We start from the raw sequence: 19,431 nt of genomic DNA on the forward strand, positions 1-19,431 counted from the left end.
AGAACAGCTGAGAGTCACCATTTCTGGTGACTATCATTTTGCTGCACTATAAATAAGAGGAATGATGTAAACCCACCAGAGTTGCTACCGAACGTTTACTTCAGCACATGACTACCAGGTTGGTTTGAAAACATGGAAAAGAAAAAGCCAAGCATCATTTTATGAGATCTTAATACATCTTTTATGCTACAGGTCTCTTGAAATTAAATGGGTCAAGATTTTTTTTAACCTACCTGGGCTGTGATTTTCTCATATTTAAAATTAATTAATACTCTTGACCTCATAGGTTTGTGGAGATGATTAAATATGAAAATGAATATAAATATGTGACACAGAGCAGGTCTCAATATATGCTTGTTAAATGAAAAACCATAAGCTCCATGGGGATGGGAACTATGTCAGTTTTATTCATAAAATATAGCACAGTGCCTATCACATAACTAATGTTCAATAAATATTTGTTGAGCAAATGAATGATTAAGTGAACAAATGAATTAATGAACACTAGTCCCACACTGATATATTTAAAATACATAACCAACAAGGACCTACTGTATAGAACAGGGAACTCTGCTAAATATTTTGTAATAACCTAAATGGGAAAAGAACTTGAAAAAGAATAGATACATGAATATGTATAACTGAATCTCTTTGCTGTACACCTGAAACTAACACAACATTGTTAATCAACTATACTCCAATATAAAATAAAATAATTTGAAAAAACACTAGTCCCATTTCCCTTTCTTTCCCAAAAAAGCTACTTTGTAGACAGCAAATGTCTTTTTGACTAAAAAGGTACAGATATTTTAAAATTGTGAATTATTTTCCATAGATAGATTATTAGATATTTCACCCTAGGCCTTGGTGGGAAGCACTTTCCATCTCTCATGTTTGACCCAATACTAGAAACAGAACAGCTCTTACACTGCTGTACATGGGAAGTGGCTCCTACAATGTGTTCAGTTTTGTATGTATTCTAGGGGCATGGTGGCAAGCTAAGTGGTCACCATCATCCAGAAAGAGAAAGAAAGAAAAGGAAGGGAAGGAGGGAGGGAGGAAGAAAGGGAAAGAAAGGGAGAAAGAAAGTGAGAGAGAGTGCAAGAGAGCAAGTAGGAAAGAAAGAAGGAGGGAGAGAGGGAGGGAAGGAAGCGGGGAAGGAAGGGAGGAAGGAAGGGAAGGAGGGAGGAAGGAAGGAAGCAGATATCCTTCTAATTATCTCCCGTCTCATTTTCCTAATTGCAGTTTATCTCAAAGTAAAATGAGAAGCATTTCTGCCTGCCTCCCCAGTGAATGAGAAGATCTGGGATGATCAGAGCGAGAGCACTTTAACTGAGGCTTTACTCTAGTGACCTACTTTGCAGCCTAACTGAGATTTGACTCCAAACTGCCTAAATTAGAACCATAAAGAAGGCTACCAAAAAAACAGAGGCTACAGAAACACTGTCATGCAACTACAGTTGTTTTGAGCATAAAAGAAAAGATGGACATTTTCCAAGCCAAAATTTACATTAGCATTATTTTCACAAGTAAGACATACTTAGAAAACGTCTAGGCTATTCTTTGTTGTTCATAAGAAATCTAAAGAGTCTAAATCATTTCTACTTGTTTTATTTTAAAGCATCTAAAAGGTGGATAGTAAATATTAGTATATGCTGACCACCAAAGGATAAAGATTTCTCATCATCTCTACCTTCTCTTTTTCTCCATCTCCATAAGTTCTATCCACTACCCCTCAGATGTGCACAGAAAGCTTCTAATGTCAAAAAACCTTCTTAGTGACTCAAATCTCATTCTCCCTGGCTTCTCTAAGCCCTCCACATCCTGAAGCTCTCTTCTCCCTGAACTCTACCTGGGTCACCTCCACCCTCTGTGATCCTGACTCAGTCTCCCTGACTGGCTTTCCTCCCTTATCTCATAGATGTCATTAGGATGATGCCATCTTAATACTTGTTTCCAATTCTATTTGCTCATGTTACATTGAGAGAAATACATACTGGGCATGTACAAAACAAACTTACCATGTTTGATAAAGAACTACTTTGGGGAAGTTCCTCCTCTCAGCTTTCCTGTTTCTTTCCAAAGGCACCACTGTTCTTCCAATCACTGGGGCACAACATCTTGGCATAAGCTTTGACTCATTCAGTCTAATCATATAAACACTGAGTACTCACTGTGTCTAAGGGGTTATACTCAGAGATACAGAGACTGTGGAGTAGAATAGTGTTTATACTTCTACTGAGTTTTAATCCAGTGGAGGTAACTATACAAGTACACCAATAACCATATTTTATGATTGAATAGAAATAGAATAAGAGAAATTTAAAAAGTGGACACAGGACTCAGACAAGGTAAAGAACTTGTTATCAAGAGAGGCTTCAAGAAGTGAATAGTTAAAAAAAAAAAAAAAAGAAGTGAATGGTACTTGGGATAATCCTAAAAAGATGGGTAAACTTTAGATAAGCAAGATAGGGACAGAGAAGTTCTTCTAAGTAGAAGAAATAGCTTGAGAAAATACATTAAAGCAAGAAGTATAGCCAGTGTGGCTAAATTAGGGAAGATGGAAAAACACAGTTTTAGGTAAAGAGTATGTACAGAGGAGTAGTAGAATTAAAGAATGGAAATCGTGATAGTCCCCATTTTAAGGTACAGTTTAGGAAGGTCAGTCTACTATTGGTGTGTGGGATGGAGGAGACATGGGAAGGAGGGAATGGTAGCAAGGAAAACCCAACTAGTTGGTTATTGCAACAGACTGGGCAACAAGGAAGGAGCAAGGGAAAGAAAAAACCTTAATGAGAATACTTACTTGACAACTGTTAGATTGAGTGTCAACTGAAAAAAAGGGGGATGGGGTAAGAAATCAATGATGACTTTAGATTTCTAAGTCAGGACTGTATAATGGGCTGAATGATCGTCCCGCTCCCCGGTCCCCAGTCTCTGCATTCTAATCCCAGGAACCTGTGAATGTTACTTTACACGACAAAAGGGATTTTGGAGGTGTGATTAAACTGTGGATCTTGGGAAGATTATTCTGGATTACTCAAGTGGGCTTGATGTAATCACAACAGTCTTTTTTTTTTTTTTAAAGAGGGAGACAAGAGGAGTTAGGACAGAAGAGAAGGCAATGTGATGACTCAGAAGCAGAGATTGGAGTGATGCACTCTGGAATTGGAGGAAGAGGCCACAAGCCAAGGAATACACGCAGCCATTAGAAGCTGATTCTCCCCTAGAGCCAAGAAACCAGGCTTGTTGACATTGACCTTAGCCTGGTGAAATTGATTTCAGACTCCTGATCTCCAGAACTGTAACAGAAAACATTTGTGTTATTTGAAGCCACTAAGTTCATGGCAATTTGTTACAGCAGCAATAGTGAATGAATAGAGATAACTACAAGAATGGGCCTGTCATCAACAGAATAAGGAAAGCTAGGAGAAGCAGTTAATTTAGGAAAAAGATATTTCACATTTGAACTCACAAACTTGGACTGATCAGCATGAAAATCAGAAGAAGCATCTACTAGGCATATGAAAATGATCTCAGGCAGGAGGTCAGAGCTGGTGAATATAGATTTAGAAACAATGGACATTGAAGCAGTAGTTGAAGATTTGGTGGTAAAAATGATAGAGAGGGGCTTCCCTGGTGGCGCAGTGGTTGAGAGTCCGCCTGCCGATGCAGAGGACACGGGTTCGTGCCCCAGTCTGGGAAGATCCCACATGCCGCGGAACGGCTGGGCCCGTGAGCCATGGCCGCTGTGCCTGCGCATCCGGAGCCTGTGCTCCGCAACGGGAGAGGCCACAACAGTGAGAGGCCCACGTACCACAAAAAAAAAAAAAAAAAAAAAAAAAAAATGATAGAGAGATACAAAGAAGGAACGGGAAAGAATCAAGGAACAAAATACAAGAACTCCCACATTTAACGAGTGGCAATACAATGGAAAAGAGCCATTAAAAATAATGTAGGGAAACTGAATAATGACACAGAGGCTTTGCCTAAGAGGGAAGGCGGAATAAAAAAAGCAGGTGGCAGAAAAGCACATATGTTATGATCCAAGTTTTTAAAAAAGGAACAATCTGTACACACATGTGTATATTTACATATATGATTATACTACCATGTGTTTATGTGCATAGTAAAAAGGTCTGGAAAGAGTCTAACCAAGTTGTTAACAGTACTTAACTCTGAAAAGTGGGACATGGGAAGGTAGGCAAGGGGGTGGACCAGGGTGGAACTCCTTTTTCTACTTTATACACTTTCATACCATAAGAATTTTTTACCAAAGTAAGTACTGTTTTTGTAACTTTTAAAATTGTTCATTTTTAAAAAAGAAGGATAAGAAAAGCCAATGAAGATGGTACAGAAAGAGCAGCCAAGAAGAAAATCAGGACAGTGGTGCTTCACAGAAACTAGAGGAGGAGAGAATTTCAAGGAAAACTTAGTAAAGGCTGCCAAATGTTGCATACTGATTAAGGAAATTTAGAACTGTCAAGAGATCTCTCAACTGAGCCATCTGGAGATCACTGCTGATCTTTTTCAGGGGACAAAAGGTGCAAATCAAATTGCAATGGGTTAAACATGGATAGGAGAAGTTCTACTTCCAGTAATGGAGGAGTACCTCCTTTCAGAGCCACCCTCCTATAGATAACAACTATAAAGTCTGACAGGGGGCAGGGCAGGAGGGCTGGCATGGAGGGGGCAGGAGGCCAGCATGGAGGAAGCAGGGGGAGGACTTTATCTAAAAACACTGGAGTGCAACCAAAAGCAGTGAGAAACTGTAGGGAGGTTGGAGTTGACTCTTTGCAGAAGGGAAAGGCATTGGGTAAGTTTCCCATTTTTGAAATGCCAGAGGACATTTTGCAGGGGCAGGGACCAGAGGGCAAACCCCATTAGTGCCGTGTGGTGAGGCTAAAACTCAGGTAGAAACACACTGTCTTTCTGGCTTGAAGAACCAAAGGAAAAATCCCAGAGAGAGCCATAGAGGAGAGCCTTGGATTTGTAATTCTACACAGATCTCTGTTTAACTCATGAAATATGCATGTGCAAGGCCAAATCTAAGCAAGCTGAAAGACCTGAACAGAGATTTTAGCTGCTACCCAACACAGGGAAGACAGAATTTGGAGCTTGAATTAAGTCAAGTTAACTGGTAAAACAACTACAACAAAAATCAATACTATTAAGAGAAATATATCAGAATCCAGAGTCTCTATAAAGTATCACTGACAATGTTGGCTATAATCCCTTTTCAAAGAGTACATTAAAATGTGACTAACAACTCAAAACAAAAGGCAATCAATGCACAACTCTGTGACTATACTACAAACCACTGAATTACACACCTTAAATGTATAAATAGTATACTATGTGAATTATATCTCAATCAAGCTGTTAAAAAAATAACAACATCAACAACAGGCAATCAATAGGGTCTAACTCTGAGATGACCCACATGGAATTAGCAGACAAGGTTTTATAAGCTTTTGTAATAACTAGGGCCGTTATGTGAAAGAAAATATACATGTAATGAATAAACACAGAAATCTTAGCAGGAAAGCTGAAATGTTAATTAAAAGAACCAAATGGAAATTCTAGAGCTAAAAATATAATATATATCTAAATTTTAAAATGCACCAATGCAGTAAAGAATTAACCTTGCCCAGAGAGGTCCAGCCTTTGCCCCTGGCTCTGGGAAATAATTTCGAAGCCCTCAGAATGCCCAACCTAAGAGTCTTTGAGGGTGTTGACCATGCCAGAGAGTCGATGGTAACAGTATGATTTACAGTGGGGGCTCTCAGCTCAACCTCCAGAGGGGCAGGAAACTAAGGTCACTCATGCAGGTGGTCAACCATATCTCTGTGACCAAGATCCAATAAAAACTTTGGAAAAGAAAGCTCAAGGGAGTCTCTGTGCATACTGTCACATATTGCTGCTTGGAAGAGTTAGCACCATCCATGACACAACTGGAAGCTTTGTGCTTACAATTCTCCTGAACTCTAACCCATGTGCCTCTTCCCTTGGCTGATTTAAATCTGTATGCTTTCACTGTAATAAACCATAACCATGAGTATAACAATAACTTTCAGTGAATTCTGTGAGTCCTCCTAGTTACTGAACCTGAGGGTGACCCTTGCTTGCTGTTGATGTCAGAAGTGAGAGTAGTCTTGGGGAATCCCAAACTCTGCATCACCAGATAGGTTTATCAGAAGATTGGAGATGACAGAAGAGTTAGTGAACTTGAAGAAAGATTAACAGAAATTTTCAAATCTGAAGAATACAGAGAAAAAAAATTAAAAACATGAACAGAGCCTCAGCAATATATAGGACAAAATCAAAAGGCCCAAAGTAATGCAGAGAGATAAATAGAGAAGAGAGGGAGTGAACAAAAAGAAATATTTTAAAAATAATAGGTAAAAATTCCCTAAATTCAGGCAAAAATATATATGTGCTGATTCAAAAGCTCAAAGAACCATAGGAAGGAAAAAAATACAAAGAAAGCCACATTTAGGCATATCATAAACTGCTGAAAACCAAATTTAGAAGAAATCTTGTGAACTGTCAAGAAAAAATTAGCATACACCATACAGATTATTAATTCCACTGACTTCTTATCAGAAATAATGGGGGCCAAAAGACACTGGAAAGACTACTTTAACCCACTGAAAGATAAAAAAAAAAATCTACCAACCTAGAATTCTGTATCTAGCAAAAAATATCCTTCAAGAATGAGGTGAAATAAACACATTTTAAAGTAAACAAAATGAAGAGAATTCATCACTAGCAGACCTGCATTACAAGAAATGCTACATGAAGTTCTTTAGGCTGAAGGGAAATAATACCAGATGGAAACTCATATCTTCAAGAGTGAATGCAAGTACAAGAAATGATAAATAAGTGGATAAACAGAAAATATTATTTTTCCTCTCAATCATTTAAAATGATAATATAAAATAGAACAACTAACATTGTACTGTGGAGTTTAAAAAGAATATAGGTGTAGTAATAAATGTGAGAACTACAGCATAAAGTACAGGGAGTGGGGAGTAAGTGGACCTACAAGGTCATAATGTACTTATATTTTACAGGAAGTGGTACAATGGTAGCTCAAAGTAAACCATGAAAAGTTAAGGATATATAATGCCATCCTTAGAGCAACCATTAAAAAATTATGCAAAGACAGAGCTAAAAAGCAAATAGACAAGTTAAAATAAAGTCTATATGATTAAATTTACCCATAGACAGCAGGAAAGGAAGAACGGAGAACAAAATATAAATGGGACAAGCAGAAAACCAACAGTAAAATAACAGACCTAAATCTAACAAAACCAATAATTACATTAACTGTTAAATGATGAAATTCTCTAATTAAAAGGCCATAATTGTGAAAATCAATATAGAAGCAAGACCTAGCTAGATGTTATCTGCAGTTAACAAACTAAAGACACCAAGAAATAGAAAGTAAAGACAGAAAAAAAATGGAAAACACAAAAAGTAAGCATAAGAAGGTAGGAGTGGATATATTTGTATCAGATCAAGTAGTTCAAGAAAAAAAGACATGACCAATGATAAAAAGGGACATTTCATAATGATAAAAGGGCCAATCTGTCAGAAAGACAAAAACGATCATAAATGAATATTTGCCCAAAGAGAAAGCTTCAAAGTACATGAAGCCATGTTTCACAGAATTAAATGGAAAAACAGACAAGTCCACACTAACAGTTGTAGATTTTAACAACCTCCTTCTTAGCAACTGACAAAACATATAGACAAAGAAATCAAAAAAGACAAAGATGATCTGAACACCACTATCAACTACCTAGACCTAAGCAACATCTGTAGAGACACCTATTGCAATCCTACAAAGTATGTTCTCTGACTGCAATAGAAGTAAACTAGAATTTGATAACAATAAAGTTTCTAGGAAAATCTCAAATGTTTTAAATTAAACAGCACTTCTAAACAACACGGGGGTTAAAGAGAAATCACAAACAATTTTAGAAGATATTTTAAACCCAACGAAGGTAAAAACATAATACATCAAAAATGATTAGATGCAGCTAAAGCAGTGTTTAGAGGAAATTTTATATTTTTAATGCTTGTATTAGAAATTTAAAAAGTCTAAAATCAATGACCTAAGTTTCAACCTTGAGAGGCTAGAAAGAGGACCCAAAGAAAGCGGCAGGAAGAAAATGATAAAAATGAGACCAGAAAAATGAAATTAAAAAATAGATAAGCAATAGAAAAAACTTAACAAAAGCAAAAGCAAGAAAATTGATAAATCTCTAGCTAGAATGACCCAGAAAAGGGGGAGGGGGTTAGTACAGGTACAAAACACAAACTACCAATAACAGAAATGAAAGAGGACATATCACTATATATCTTACAAGCATTAAAAGGAAAATAAGTAAGTATTATAAACAACTTTATGCCAATAAATTCAACAATTTAGATGAAATGAACAAAGTCTTTGGAAAATAAATACAACTAATCAAAATGATAGATTTCTGACACAAGATGATAGAGAAATATGAATTGTCCAATATGCACAGCCTTCTACACTCCAGGTTTCAAGCCCTCCAACCTATCCTATGTGCCACTGCTAGACTTGTCTTCCTTAAATATCTAGTCAATGTTCTCACTTCTACATTTCAAAACCTTCAGGAGTTCCTGTTCACTAACAATTACTTGCCTAGTTTTCATAATAATCTTCTACCATCCTCTAGCACATTCCTGAAGGCTAATCATGCCACTATCCCTCAGATATGCCAACCTATTGCATCAAATTCTTCTTTCACATACTCCTTGCCATCAATGCCATCCCATTTCTGACCAAATCTCAGCTATTCTTCAAGGTCCACCTGGGCGTCATCTCCTCCAAGAAGCTTTCCAGACTATTCCCAGCCCTCAGGGCCTCCCTTCTAGGAATTTAATGGCTACACAACATCATTAACACCGTTGTCCTATGTATTAATCTTATTTTCCCAACTAAATTATAAGCTCTTTGAGGGCAAGGATTTTTTTTTCAAACTTCTCTACCATGTAAGGCAATTATTCCAGGATTCAGCACATAGTATGATTCAATAAATACTTGAAATCTGTTGAATGAATATATCATACCAAGAACTTATTTCTATGGTTTTTATCAGGCTCTCTAGATTCTCATTCTGATCTCAATACCATCTTCAGCATCACCTCTAGGGATTTGCCAGACTTTTTCAAACAACCATATTCACGAAACATATGGTTACAATAAGCGGAGGTAGAGGGGAGGGAGAAGTAGTGCTAAAATTATATAAAGAGAAATAGGGTTTTGTAGGTCACAAAAGAAAAGGGGACTGACTTTTACAGTGCATTGCCACTAATATCCGCTAAGCATACACTAATACGAATAAGGTCACCGTCTTCTTGTCCTCTCCCCACCCTGAGTCCCTGTGGACATAACAAACCATGGGCTCCAGGCACAAGGATGAGTTCCGCTTATACTTCTGAACACATCTGTTCCTTTCATTCATTATGTACCAACATCTGTTTGGGTACCAAGAAAAGATAACAATATCTTCTAAAAAGTAGCCAGTTACTAATACTTATCACCTCTTACCATTCCATATAAATTCCCCCAAATCTATAAATATCTTAACCGTAACCAAGTCCTATCAAACCACAGACTGCAAATCTATCTTATTTAAATTTTTCAAAAAATAATTTTACATTTACACTATAACTATCAACATCATTTGTGAACACACATACATTGAGGGGAAATAATACATTCCCTTTGGGGTTAAAGTCACCAAGTAAAGAACTCCCTCTAAACATTTAAAAATCCTCTCAAATTCCCTTCCATTGATGACTTCCTAGCAAGCTTCCCTTTCATTTAAACCAAACATAGCTTTGTCTCTTCACTTCATCCCCCTTCTCTCTAATTAGATAAATCTGGTCGTTCTTCTCTCTAGACAGATTAAAAGGTTGGGGTGTTTTGTTTTTCCAGTATTTCAGAGTTCTAATCCTCAGAGCACTGTGATGACAGAAAAGATCCTGTGATTTAGAGCAGGCAGGCTCCAAGGACATATATCTGAAGGAAATATAAAACACACACAATGAGGAGATACTTTTGAATATAAACACACAGATTCCTGTAAAAGATAGTGGGTTACTCCAGCTATTTCTAGCCCTTGGCCCTGACCCTGGGTCCCGCAAGCAATCCTGTCCTTACCCAGATTGGAGGATGCTCGCCCCTCTGCAGCCCGGTCCTTGAGATCCTCAGCGATGCCCAGCTGCTGCTCATGGTACTGTTTAGCTCTCTCCAAATCCTGCATGCACCTGGCAGCATGGCCCAGGCCAGCATAGGCCCGCATCTCAATGGCCTTCTCCATCAACTCCTGAGCCAGCTCCAGCACGTAGTTGTGGTAAGACATGGCCTTGTCAAAGTTCCTCCTGTAGTGGTAGGCACTGCCCAGATTGCTGTAGGCGCGGGCCTCTTCTCGCTTGTTGCCCAGGTCCTTGGCTATCTTCAGATGCTGCTCATGGCACTGCACAGCATTCTCAAAATCACCCATGGCAATATACACCGCTCCCATGTTACCGAGTTCTCGGGCTTCAGAAAGCTCATCTTTGGATTGCTTGGCGAGAAGAACACACTGTTTGTGACTGGCCAGTGCATTGGGGTAGTCTCCAATGGCTGTGTACACGTGGCCCAGACTGCTCAGGGCTGATGAAGCTGCCTGGAGAGAAAGGATAAGGCAGAGAAAAGAAAGCACATCAGAAAATGGCTTTGGTTTGTTTCAGCTGATAAAATGTTAGAGAGTTTGCCCATAACCATCCAAACCTATTTCTAATGGTGTTTCTATCACTGGTCTGCAGACCTATGCAGAACTGAAAAAGAGCACATCCAAACAGCAAGTTCCTAATAAAAGACAACGGCAATTTAATCAGTAACATTCAATACCGAATCTCATAGAAACAGGTTGTGTGCCATATAACGTTCATCTTAGTTTAAAGACTTGACATTTCTAATATTGTGATATTATATCTCTGTTAATAGCTATTAACCTCTGCAGCATAAGAAAATGTTGAAGAAAATCAAAATTAATTATTACATGTAATATAGCATAGGAAATTCATAGGAGAAATCCATGCTAGGCTCTTTGCACTCAAAGAGTGCACTCAAATTGCATTTCTCAATTCTTGTCTTCTCCCAAAGCAAATGGATACATTAACGGCAAGGGAGATCTTTAGATTGATGATTGATAATTTTGTGACCCAGGACCAATGGAGGGTCCTGTTCTCTTATCTTTGTTAACTCAATGTGACTTCATCAGTGCTGGTTACTGTGGAAGGCTTAGATTAGATGAGCCGCAGAGGAAAATAACGGGAGTTACAACTACATCTCTGAATGTGGTAGTCCCCACGGGGCCTCACCACCCCTTTTTAGGCTCACATTGCTCTTCGAGCTTTGCTTTTCTTGCCTAGAGGCTCTCTCTTCTGACCCCAGCCTCTGTGCAGAAAGATGCTATCTTCCTAGTCCCCTCACACTGCTCGCCACTCAAATAGTTCTTGTCTAAAGAAAAGAACATGAGCCCTTTTTGTCTTAAAGGTTTTAATGAAAATGACTCTATATTGGCATAGTGAACCAAAGGGAAACAAAAATAACAAAGGAGATGTTACACGGGTTCTAGAATTTTACCAAGTGCAGATAGTCTTAGATTCTCGTCTTTAGTTTCTAACTCCTTTGCAGAGACATAAAAGGGAAGTTACACCGAGCTCTCCTGCGCTTCTTTTCATTCAACAACTTGCCTATCCTTCCCTTCTTTCACACAGTGCCTACAGCTAGAGCCACGTAGCCCCCTTTCTTCATGATGCTCCCTCTTCGTACCATGAATACGTGATCCTGGCAGAACAAAGGGTAAACTCTGTCACAAGTAGGCAAGTGATCTTCACCAGGGCCTCCAGGCTAGGGAATAACAACAAGGGAAGGCCATCCCACCTGGAGTAAGGGTATTTCTTTATCAGATGTGTTCTATATACACTTCAGAACACTTTTATTAATATTTCATAGTTGAGTGATTTGCTACCTTATTTCTTTGCCTGCGAAATAGCAGTTTTGATCAAAATGACTGAGACTGACCATCTTTACAATGCTTGCAAACTGTGTATCTGCAAAAGGTTCCATATAGTTTTAAGTTGCTTTTATCATTTCACAGATGTTCCAACAAAAAGCTTGGGGAAAATAGAGAGGAAATAAACACTTAGAAATGTACTTTTGGGGTTTGTCTTTTTTTTCTGAGTGGTGGAGAGCAGAAACAATTCCATGAAAATCACAATCCTGTAGCAATGTGATTCTGGCAGATGCAGCAATGATGTCACCCAAGAGCATGCCACTTGGATGTGTACTGGCCTCAGGTTCCTACTTCGGGAACCTCTTCAGGATCATAAGTTAAGACTTCTTGTTGGCACAGTGCACACAGGCCTTTCTACTGCTCACAACTCCCCTCCCCACACCCGACAATCTCCTTTCCTCCTTTGCTACAGGACGGGGGACTCAGTCTCTTTCCTTTCCTTCTGTAATTGGCCCTCCCCTCCTTACTCTCTGAGGTCCTTCTGTGCCCAAGCCAGGCTAGAGAGCAGGACACAGTCCACAAACCCTCCCACCTGCAAATCTTTGCTGCCCTCAAAGTAGAACACATGGCTCTTTCACTATGGAGCCAGTGTGACTTACAATCAGACACCCTTGGTTCAAAACTGCACTGATGTTTACTAGCCCTGGGACCTTCAGAAACTTAACTTCTCTGAGCCTTGGTTTTCCAGACAGAGGTTTCTAGGTCCCAGGAACTGAGTGTTTTCAAACTTAGCCATGAGCCTCTGTCAAATGTGTAAACCATAAATAATTCACTAGATAATTCCAAATAGTAGATCTGGTTGGAGGCAATGAGCCCTTGAACACTGTAGGGAATAGATTAATAAGGCCTGGGGCAGGCACAGCACCCCAGGCATCACTGTTCTTAGAAACTTGTGGTATGTGGCAACTCCAAATGACAGCCCAGGGATCTTCTGCTTCTGGTTCTTCATTTCTGTAAATGCCAGGGAGACACAGGAGCTCATTTGCTGAAGCTCTCCCAAACATAAGGAAAGAGAGTATTGGGGCATTTCCCCTTTAGGGCTGTGAGGAAAGAGGGAAGGACTACTGCATTAGCTCTTCCCTGGCACCTTCCTGTTACAGGCAGCGCTATCAGGCTGGGACTCTTCACGCAGGTGTCCTGGAAACCGGCAACTCTAGAAAGGTCAATATAGTTTATGAAGCACATATCATAGCCTCTGAAATTAGAAAGGCAGCTTGATGTAGTATAAGAATGGAATAGAATTTAGAGTCAGAGGCCCTGGCTGTGTAACCCTGAGAAGTCATGTCACTTCTTCACCTGTACTTTCTTTATATGTAAACCATTCTGATAATGACAGCATATGTACTTTCCAAGGGTAGGATGGGATCATATGAAGCAGTGCAAGTGAGTGTCCTGAGTAAACTGTAAAGTTCTCTGTAAATGCATCACTAAGGTGTGGATGATGTTTTATGACTGCAGGCCGTCTGGGCTGAGCTCTGTTACCAAGCAGAAGCTAGTAACGGCACCAAAAACATCAGTCATTACAACCAAACATCTATATTCCTATATCAGTTGCCACAGGACATGAAGTCCAGTGTTTTACAGCTGCTGGGCAAATAACGTGATCATATTTATCAGCTAAGTGAATTACAAATTAATCATTTGTCTTTGTTCCTGTTCCTGTGGAATAAGCTTAGATCTGAAACATGGTTTCAGGCTGTTAAGCAGAATCTGAAGACCCACTATCTACAGGGAAACACAGGCCCCACCTCAAGCAGATGCTGCACTTGCCACTAAGGTTCACACTGCCTTTGTATATTAATCTCTTTGAGATTTTTGTGCTAGAATAGCAGCAGCTGCTTCCCACAGTGGAAACATTTTGGAACATCTGTATTTGAATACCAAAATGCACACAAACAGTTATGCTAACGAACTCTCTGGTTGGAATAAGACAATACTTTTCTCTTTTTACAAGATATAAATTACTTATGTTCTTGCCAAAGCATGATTTCCAGCTGCAGACTTAGCACACAGGAGTCATTACCCCTTGCTCTGTGCCCCAAATATTTGCGGAAGAACTGCACCTGATGAGTCAGTTTCGTGGGACATGGAGCTAGAGAAGGAAATTTGCTCATATTTTTTCAAACCACCTTTAAGGACTTTCAGTTTGAGACATGAAATAGAGAAAGTTTAAACTACCCAAAAAACCACATTGATGATACTACCATTAAACATTATTTGCAAAATTAAACGTGTTCCTCACAACTAGCATGTTTTTCCCTTTATTGTATGTATTTTATAAGAGTTATATTTTGTGGGATGACTAAATGCACATATAGAGAATATCTGATATACCTGCTGATTGACTAATTGCATGTAGTTTTAAGAAAAGGGGAAATGCACCCACAGCTAGTACCAGAAATACAGTTTTTCATCTTCACTGTCCAAATCCACATGCACCTTGTATTCCTTGCCAGTTCAGTGCCCACGAACCCAAGGTACTGGGTTAACCACCTGCAACCCAAGAGGCAGAGGGATATAGAAGAATAGGGGCAGACTCTGGAATCAGGCATGCATGGGTCCAAAGGACAAACTGTGTGATACTACACAAGTTCTGCAACATCTCTGAGCCTCAGCTTCCTCATCTGTAAATGGAAATATTAACATCTCACAGTGCTCTGATGAGTACTAAATAAGATAGAACTTGTAAAGAGCCCATTTCAAGGCTCACAGAAGATGCTCAAAAATTTTAGATTTTCATTTCTCTTCCTACCCTAACTTAGCTTTATTCATTTCAAAGATGTGGTAGAAGATGACCAGAAAATAGAACATGATGTTATATGTCACCACAACTAAAAACACGACACAAGAAGTGTGCCCCACTGATGGCAGGAAGGGTCATTATTTTCATACGCTAAAGCATATTACTCGTATTACTCTTCTGCAAGTGTAGACATAAGAAAATTCACCCTTTACTCCGGGGCATTTTGGAATCATTGGTATATCCAACACTTAGTGTTGGTAAAAGCACTTTAAGTGGTCAAAGCTTACACGGATATTGGAGTGTTTTGGGGTCTGCTGGTTGGTTCATTTGTTCATTCATTCATGTACTCAAGAAAATTCTCTAGACACAAACAGAGTCAACTAATTTTTGACAAAGGAACAAAGGTAATTCAGTGGAGAAAGGACAGGCTTTTCAAAAAATGGTGCTAGAACAACTGGACATCCACATGCAAAGAAAGTGAATCTAGACACAGACTTTACACTTTTCATACAAATTGACTCAAAATGGATCATAGACCTAAATGTAAAATGCAAAACTATAAAACTCCTAGAAGATAAGAGAAATTCTAGGGGACCTAGGGTTTGGAAATGAATTTTTAGATAAAACACCAAAGGCATGACCCATGAAAGAAAGAATTGCTACGTTGGACTTCATTAAAATTAAAAACTGTGCCCTGTAAGAGATACCATGAACAGAATGAAAAGACAAGCTACAGACTGGGAGAAGATATTTGCAAAATACCTATCTGACAAAGGACTTGTATCCAAAATATACAAAAACAAAAAACAAAAAAAATTAAAACTCAACAAGAAAACAACCCAACTTTAAAATGGACAAAAGACCTGAACAGATACCTCACCAAAGAAGATACAGTTTTCCCTCAGTATCTGCAAGGTATTGGTTCCAGGAACCCCCATGGATACCAAAATCTGCAAATGCTCAAGTCCCTTATGTAAAATGGCATGGTATTTGCATATAACCTATGCACATCATCCCATATTCTTTAAATCATCTCTAGATGACTTATAATGCCTAATGCAATGTAAATACAATGTAAGTAGTTGTTGGTATATGGCAAATTCAAATTTTGCTTTTTGGAACTTTCTGGAATTTTTTCAAATATTTTTGATATGTGGTTTGTTGAATCTGTGGATGCAGAACCCATAAATATGGAGGGCCGACTGTATATAGGTGGCAAAGAAGCATATGAAAAGATGCTCCACATGATATGTCATCAGGGAATTGCAAGTTAAAACAACAATGAGATACCACTACACATCTATCAGAATGGTGAAAATCTAAGACAACTGACAATATCAAATCCTGGTGAAGATGTGGAGCAATAGGAACTCTCATTCATTGCTAATGGGAATGCAAAATGGGACAGCCACTTTGGAAGATGGTTGGGTAGTTTCCTACAAACCTACTCAAACCATATGATCCAGCAATCATGCTCCTGCATTATTTACCTTAATGAAATGAACACTTACATCCACACAAAAACCTGCACGTGAATGTTTGTAACACCTTTATTCACAATTGTTAAAAACTGGAAGCAACCAAGATGTCTTTCAATAGGTGAATGGATAAATAAAATTTGATACATCCTTACAATAGAGTATTATTCAGCACTAAAAGGAAATGATCTACCAAGGCTCAAAGAGATATGAAGGAAACCTTAAATGTATATTCTTTAATGAAAGAATCCAGTCTTAAGGGCTTCCCTGGTGGCGCAGTGGTTGAGAGTCCGCCTGCCGATGCAAGGGACACAGGTTCGTGCCCCGGTCTGGGAAGATCCCACGTGCCACGGAGCGGCTGGGCCCGTGAGCCATGGCCGCTGAACCTGTGCATCCGGAGCCTGTGCTCCGCAATGGAAGAGACCACAAAAAAAAAAAAAAAAAAAGACTACACACTGTATGATCTCAACTACATGACACTCTGGAAAAGGCAAAACTATAGAGAAAGCAAAAAGATCAGTGGTTTCAGCAGGCGAAAAGGATGGATCACAGGGGATTTTTAGGGCAGTGAAACTATTCTGCATGACACTATAATCATGGATATAGGGCATCATACATTTGTCAAAACCCATAGGCTGTACAACACGAACAGTAAACCCTAGTGTAAACTATGAACTTTAGTTAACAATATTATATCAATATTGGTTTCTCAATTGTAACAAATGTACCACACTGATACAAGATGTTACTAAGAGGGGAAACTGAATGGGGAAGAGAAAGGGAACGTGGGAACTCTGTACTAGCTGCTCAATTTTCTGTAAATCTAAAACTGCTCTAAAAATGAAGTCTGTTAGTTAAAAATTAATAAATAAATTGGAGTTTTCCTCATTGCGGGAGTGGGTAATTCTAGGAAATGGAAACAGCACAAGCAAAGGCATGAAGTATGACAGAGTGTGTAATGATTAGAGACCAAGAAGCTGGTTAGACCTGGGAATGGGGATAGTGGTTGGAGGGGAGTCTGGAAAGGTGGGTTTGGATGAATTCTGTCTGTCCATCAATTTGTAAAATCTAATGCATTTTCCATGTATGTTGTTTCATTTAATCATTAATAACAATCCTTTTAATTGTGTGTTATTATTAAAGCCATTTGTGAGATAACGCTAGACTCAAAGAGATAAAATGACATGCCTAAGAATACACAATTGATAGCACTGATAGCAAAGCCAGGGTTCAGGTCCACAGACATCAGATTCTAGCTCTCGTGCTCATTTAACTACATACAGTTTATCCTCTATTGAAGAATTTACAATCCACCCAGGGAGCAATAACAGCCACAGGTTTAAGCAGGGGACTGACAAGATCTGATTTATACTTTCATGTATATCCATGAAGTAGCTGAAAAGGAGGGAGATTGGTAGTAACGACAACAACAAAATGCTTAACTAAAATAACAACTAATTAGAATACAGTAAGATCAATGTTAAGCACTAATGATATTAGGGTAGGCTTTAAAGATATTCACAAATATGCTGGCATCTCTGTTTCGAAGCAGGTAAGACTGCACATCACTGACTGCATGAAGTCAGGTGTGAGTGGCTACGTGACCTTCTTTGGCCAATAAATGTGATCACATCCATGTAAAGCTTTAAGAACCAGTGCATACTTCACCACATTTTCTCTTCTCTTTGCTACACACTGCTCCATCAAAATTGAAATTTAAGTGACAATCAGCAATGTGGGCCCTGGCTGACCTGTAATGAATACACAGCGGGCACAAGAAATAAGCCACTAAGATTTGGGAATTTACTATTATTGCAGCATAACCTGGCCTAGCCTGACCAGTACAATACTGAGCATAAATTAATAATTTTCATGTTCCAGTCACTATAGTTATAGTTAACACTATCTAGTGGTTCAATTATTTGAATTACCATAGGTTTCCGGGTGATGAAATTTTAGTCATTTTTATAGAAAAACTAAATTTGAGGAGAGTTAGGTACTAAAACCAGAAACTTAGCTAATCTTTAAAAATCTGTATTAACCCAGATACAAGGGTCTACCTGGTAGTAATTTACCCACATTGCAGATCTATTTAGCGGGAATCAATAGCCACCCAAACACAAACCTGTAGAAACAGAAGACTGAATCATGTTCTGTGCGGTCTATACACTTCCTACAGTCTTAAATAACATTCATTCCCTATCTAATGAGTGTACTATAGCCTGAAAAATCTACCCTTAGTCAGCAACTGAGTTGATAAAGTAATTCTGTATAAAAAGTTAAATGACAGCCATGAATGTCTAGAGCTGCTTACTCAATAGCCACACAAAAACAACTGTACAAAAATAATCAAAAAATGTATAATCTATAATGTTGAGGATGTTGTCCATGATTCCACCTGATGTCATCTTTATAAGGACCAGTGGAAAAATTTCTTTCAGATTTCAATGCAGCTGCTATGGTTTTATCTTAAGAAAAATGTGAATCATATAAGCGGTCATGTTTACCTTTTTGTTTGAGTCACCAGGAAGCTTATGATTTAATACAGAGCCTCCTTTTAACAGCCAGATAGAATCCCATAATATGTTCAAACTCTGCCCTGGCTTCAGCATATGATATGATCCTAATCCTCTCATTACTCTGATTTCTTCTCTTTGCTGTTTTGTTTCCTGCTCCCACAAATCCTTCTTGGATTACAATAGAGAAAAAACAAATCAGCAAAACAAAAACAAAAAACAGTTAAATGTTAAGGCTCTTGGTAGGGAGAAAGCTCCTGAAATGGGATCTCTAAGAATTGTGAACTCACAGCCACAGCCTGAAGAAGAGATTTAAATACCACACAAACAGGGAAATTTTTAATTACATGGTCTTTAGTAGTCTTCAATCATTTCATGCTGTACATGCTCAATAACTGCTGTTGGGTTTATGATAATCAGTCCAACCAGTTTGTCCCAATTCCTAAACTTAGCGTTGGAGGAATATTCTGCAGTTGTTACTAAAAAGTAAGACAGTGATTTGTGTACATCTGAATTCTTTCTACCATATTACTGTACCATAGTTGGAATAGTTGGTATGAATCTATTACTATGAGCTTAGAGAGAAG

At 38.6% G+C, this 19,431-nt stretch overlaps 1 protein-coding gene across 3 annotated transcripts in view; it reads right to left on the reverse strand.

Annotated features, from left to right (window-relative positions):
* TTC28 (tetratricopeptide repeat domain 28) overlaps positions 1-19,431 on the reverse strand; it is a 661,711-nt gene that overhangs the window by 151,803 nt on the left and 490,477 nt on the right. For all 3 annotated transcript variants that reach the window (XM_060028281.1, XM_060028280.1, XM_060028282.1), the window contains one exon: positions 10,205-10,712. In XM_060028281.1, the coding sequence (XP_059884264.1) occupies positions 10,205-10,712 (508 nt within the window). The remainder of the gene's footprint in view (positions 1-10,204; positions 10,713-19,431) is intronic.

The sequence above is a fragment of the Delphinus delphis genome, chromosome 13, assembly GCF_949987515.2.
Source record: "Delphinus delphis chromosome 13, mDelDel1.2, whole genome shotgun sequence".
NCBI lineage: Eukaryota > Metazoa > Chordata > Mammalia > Artiodactyla > Delphinidae > Delphinus > Delphinus delphis.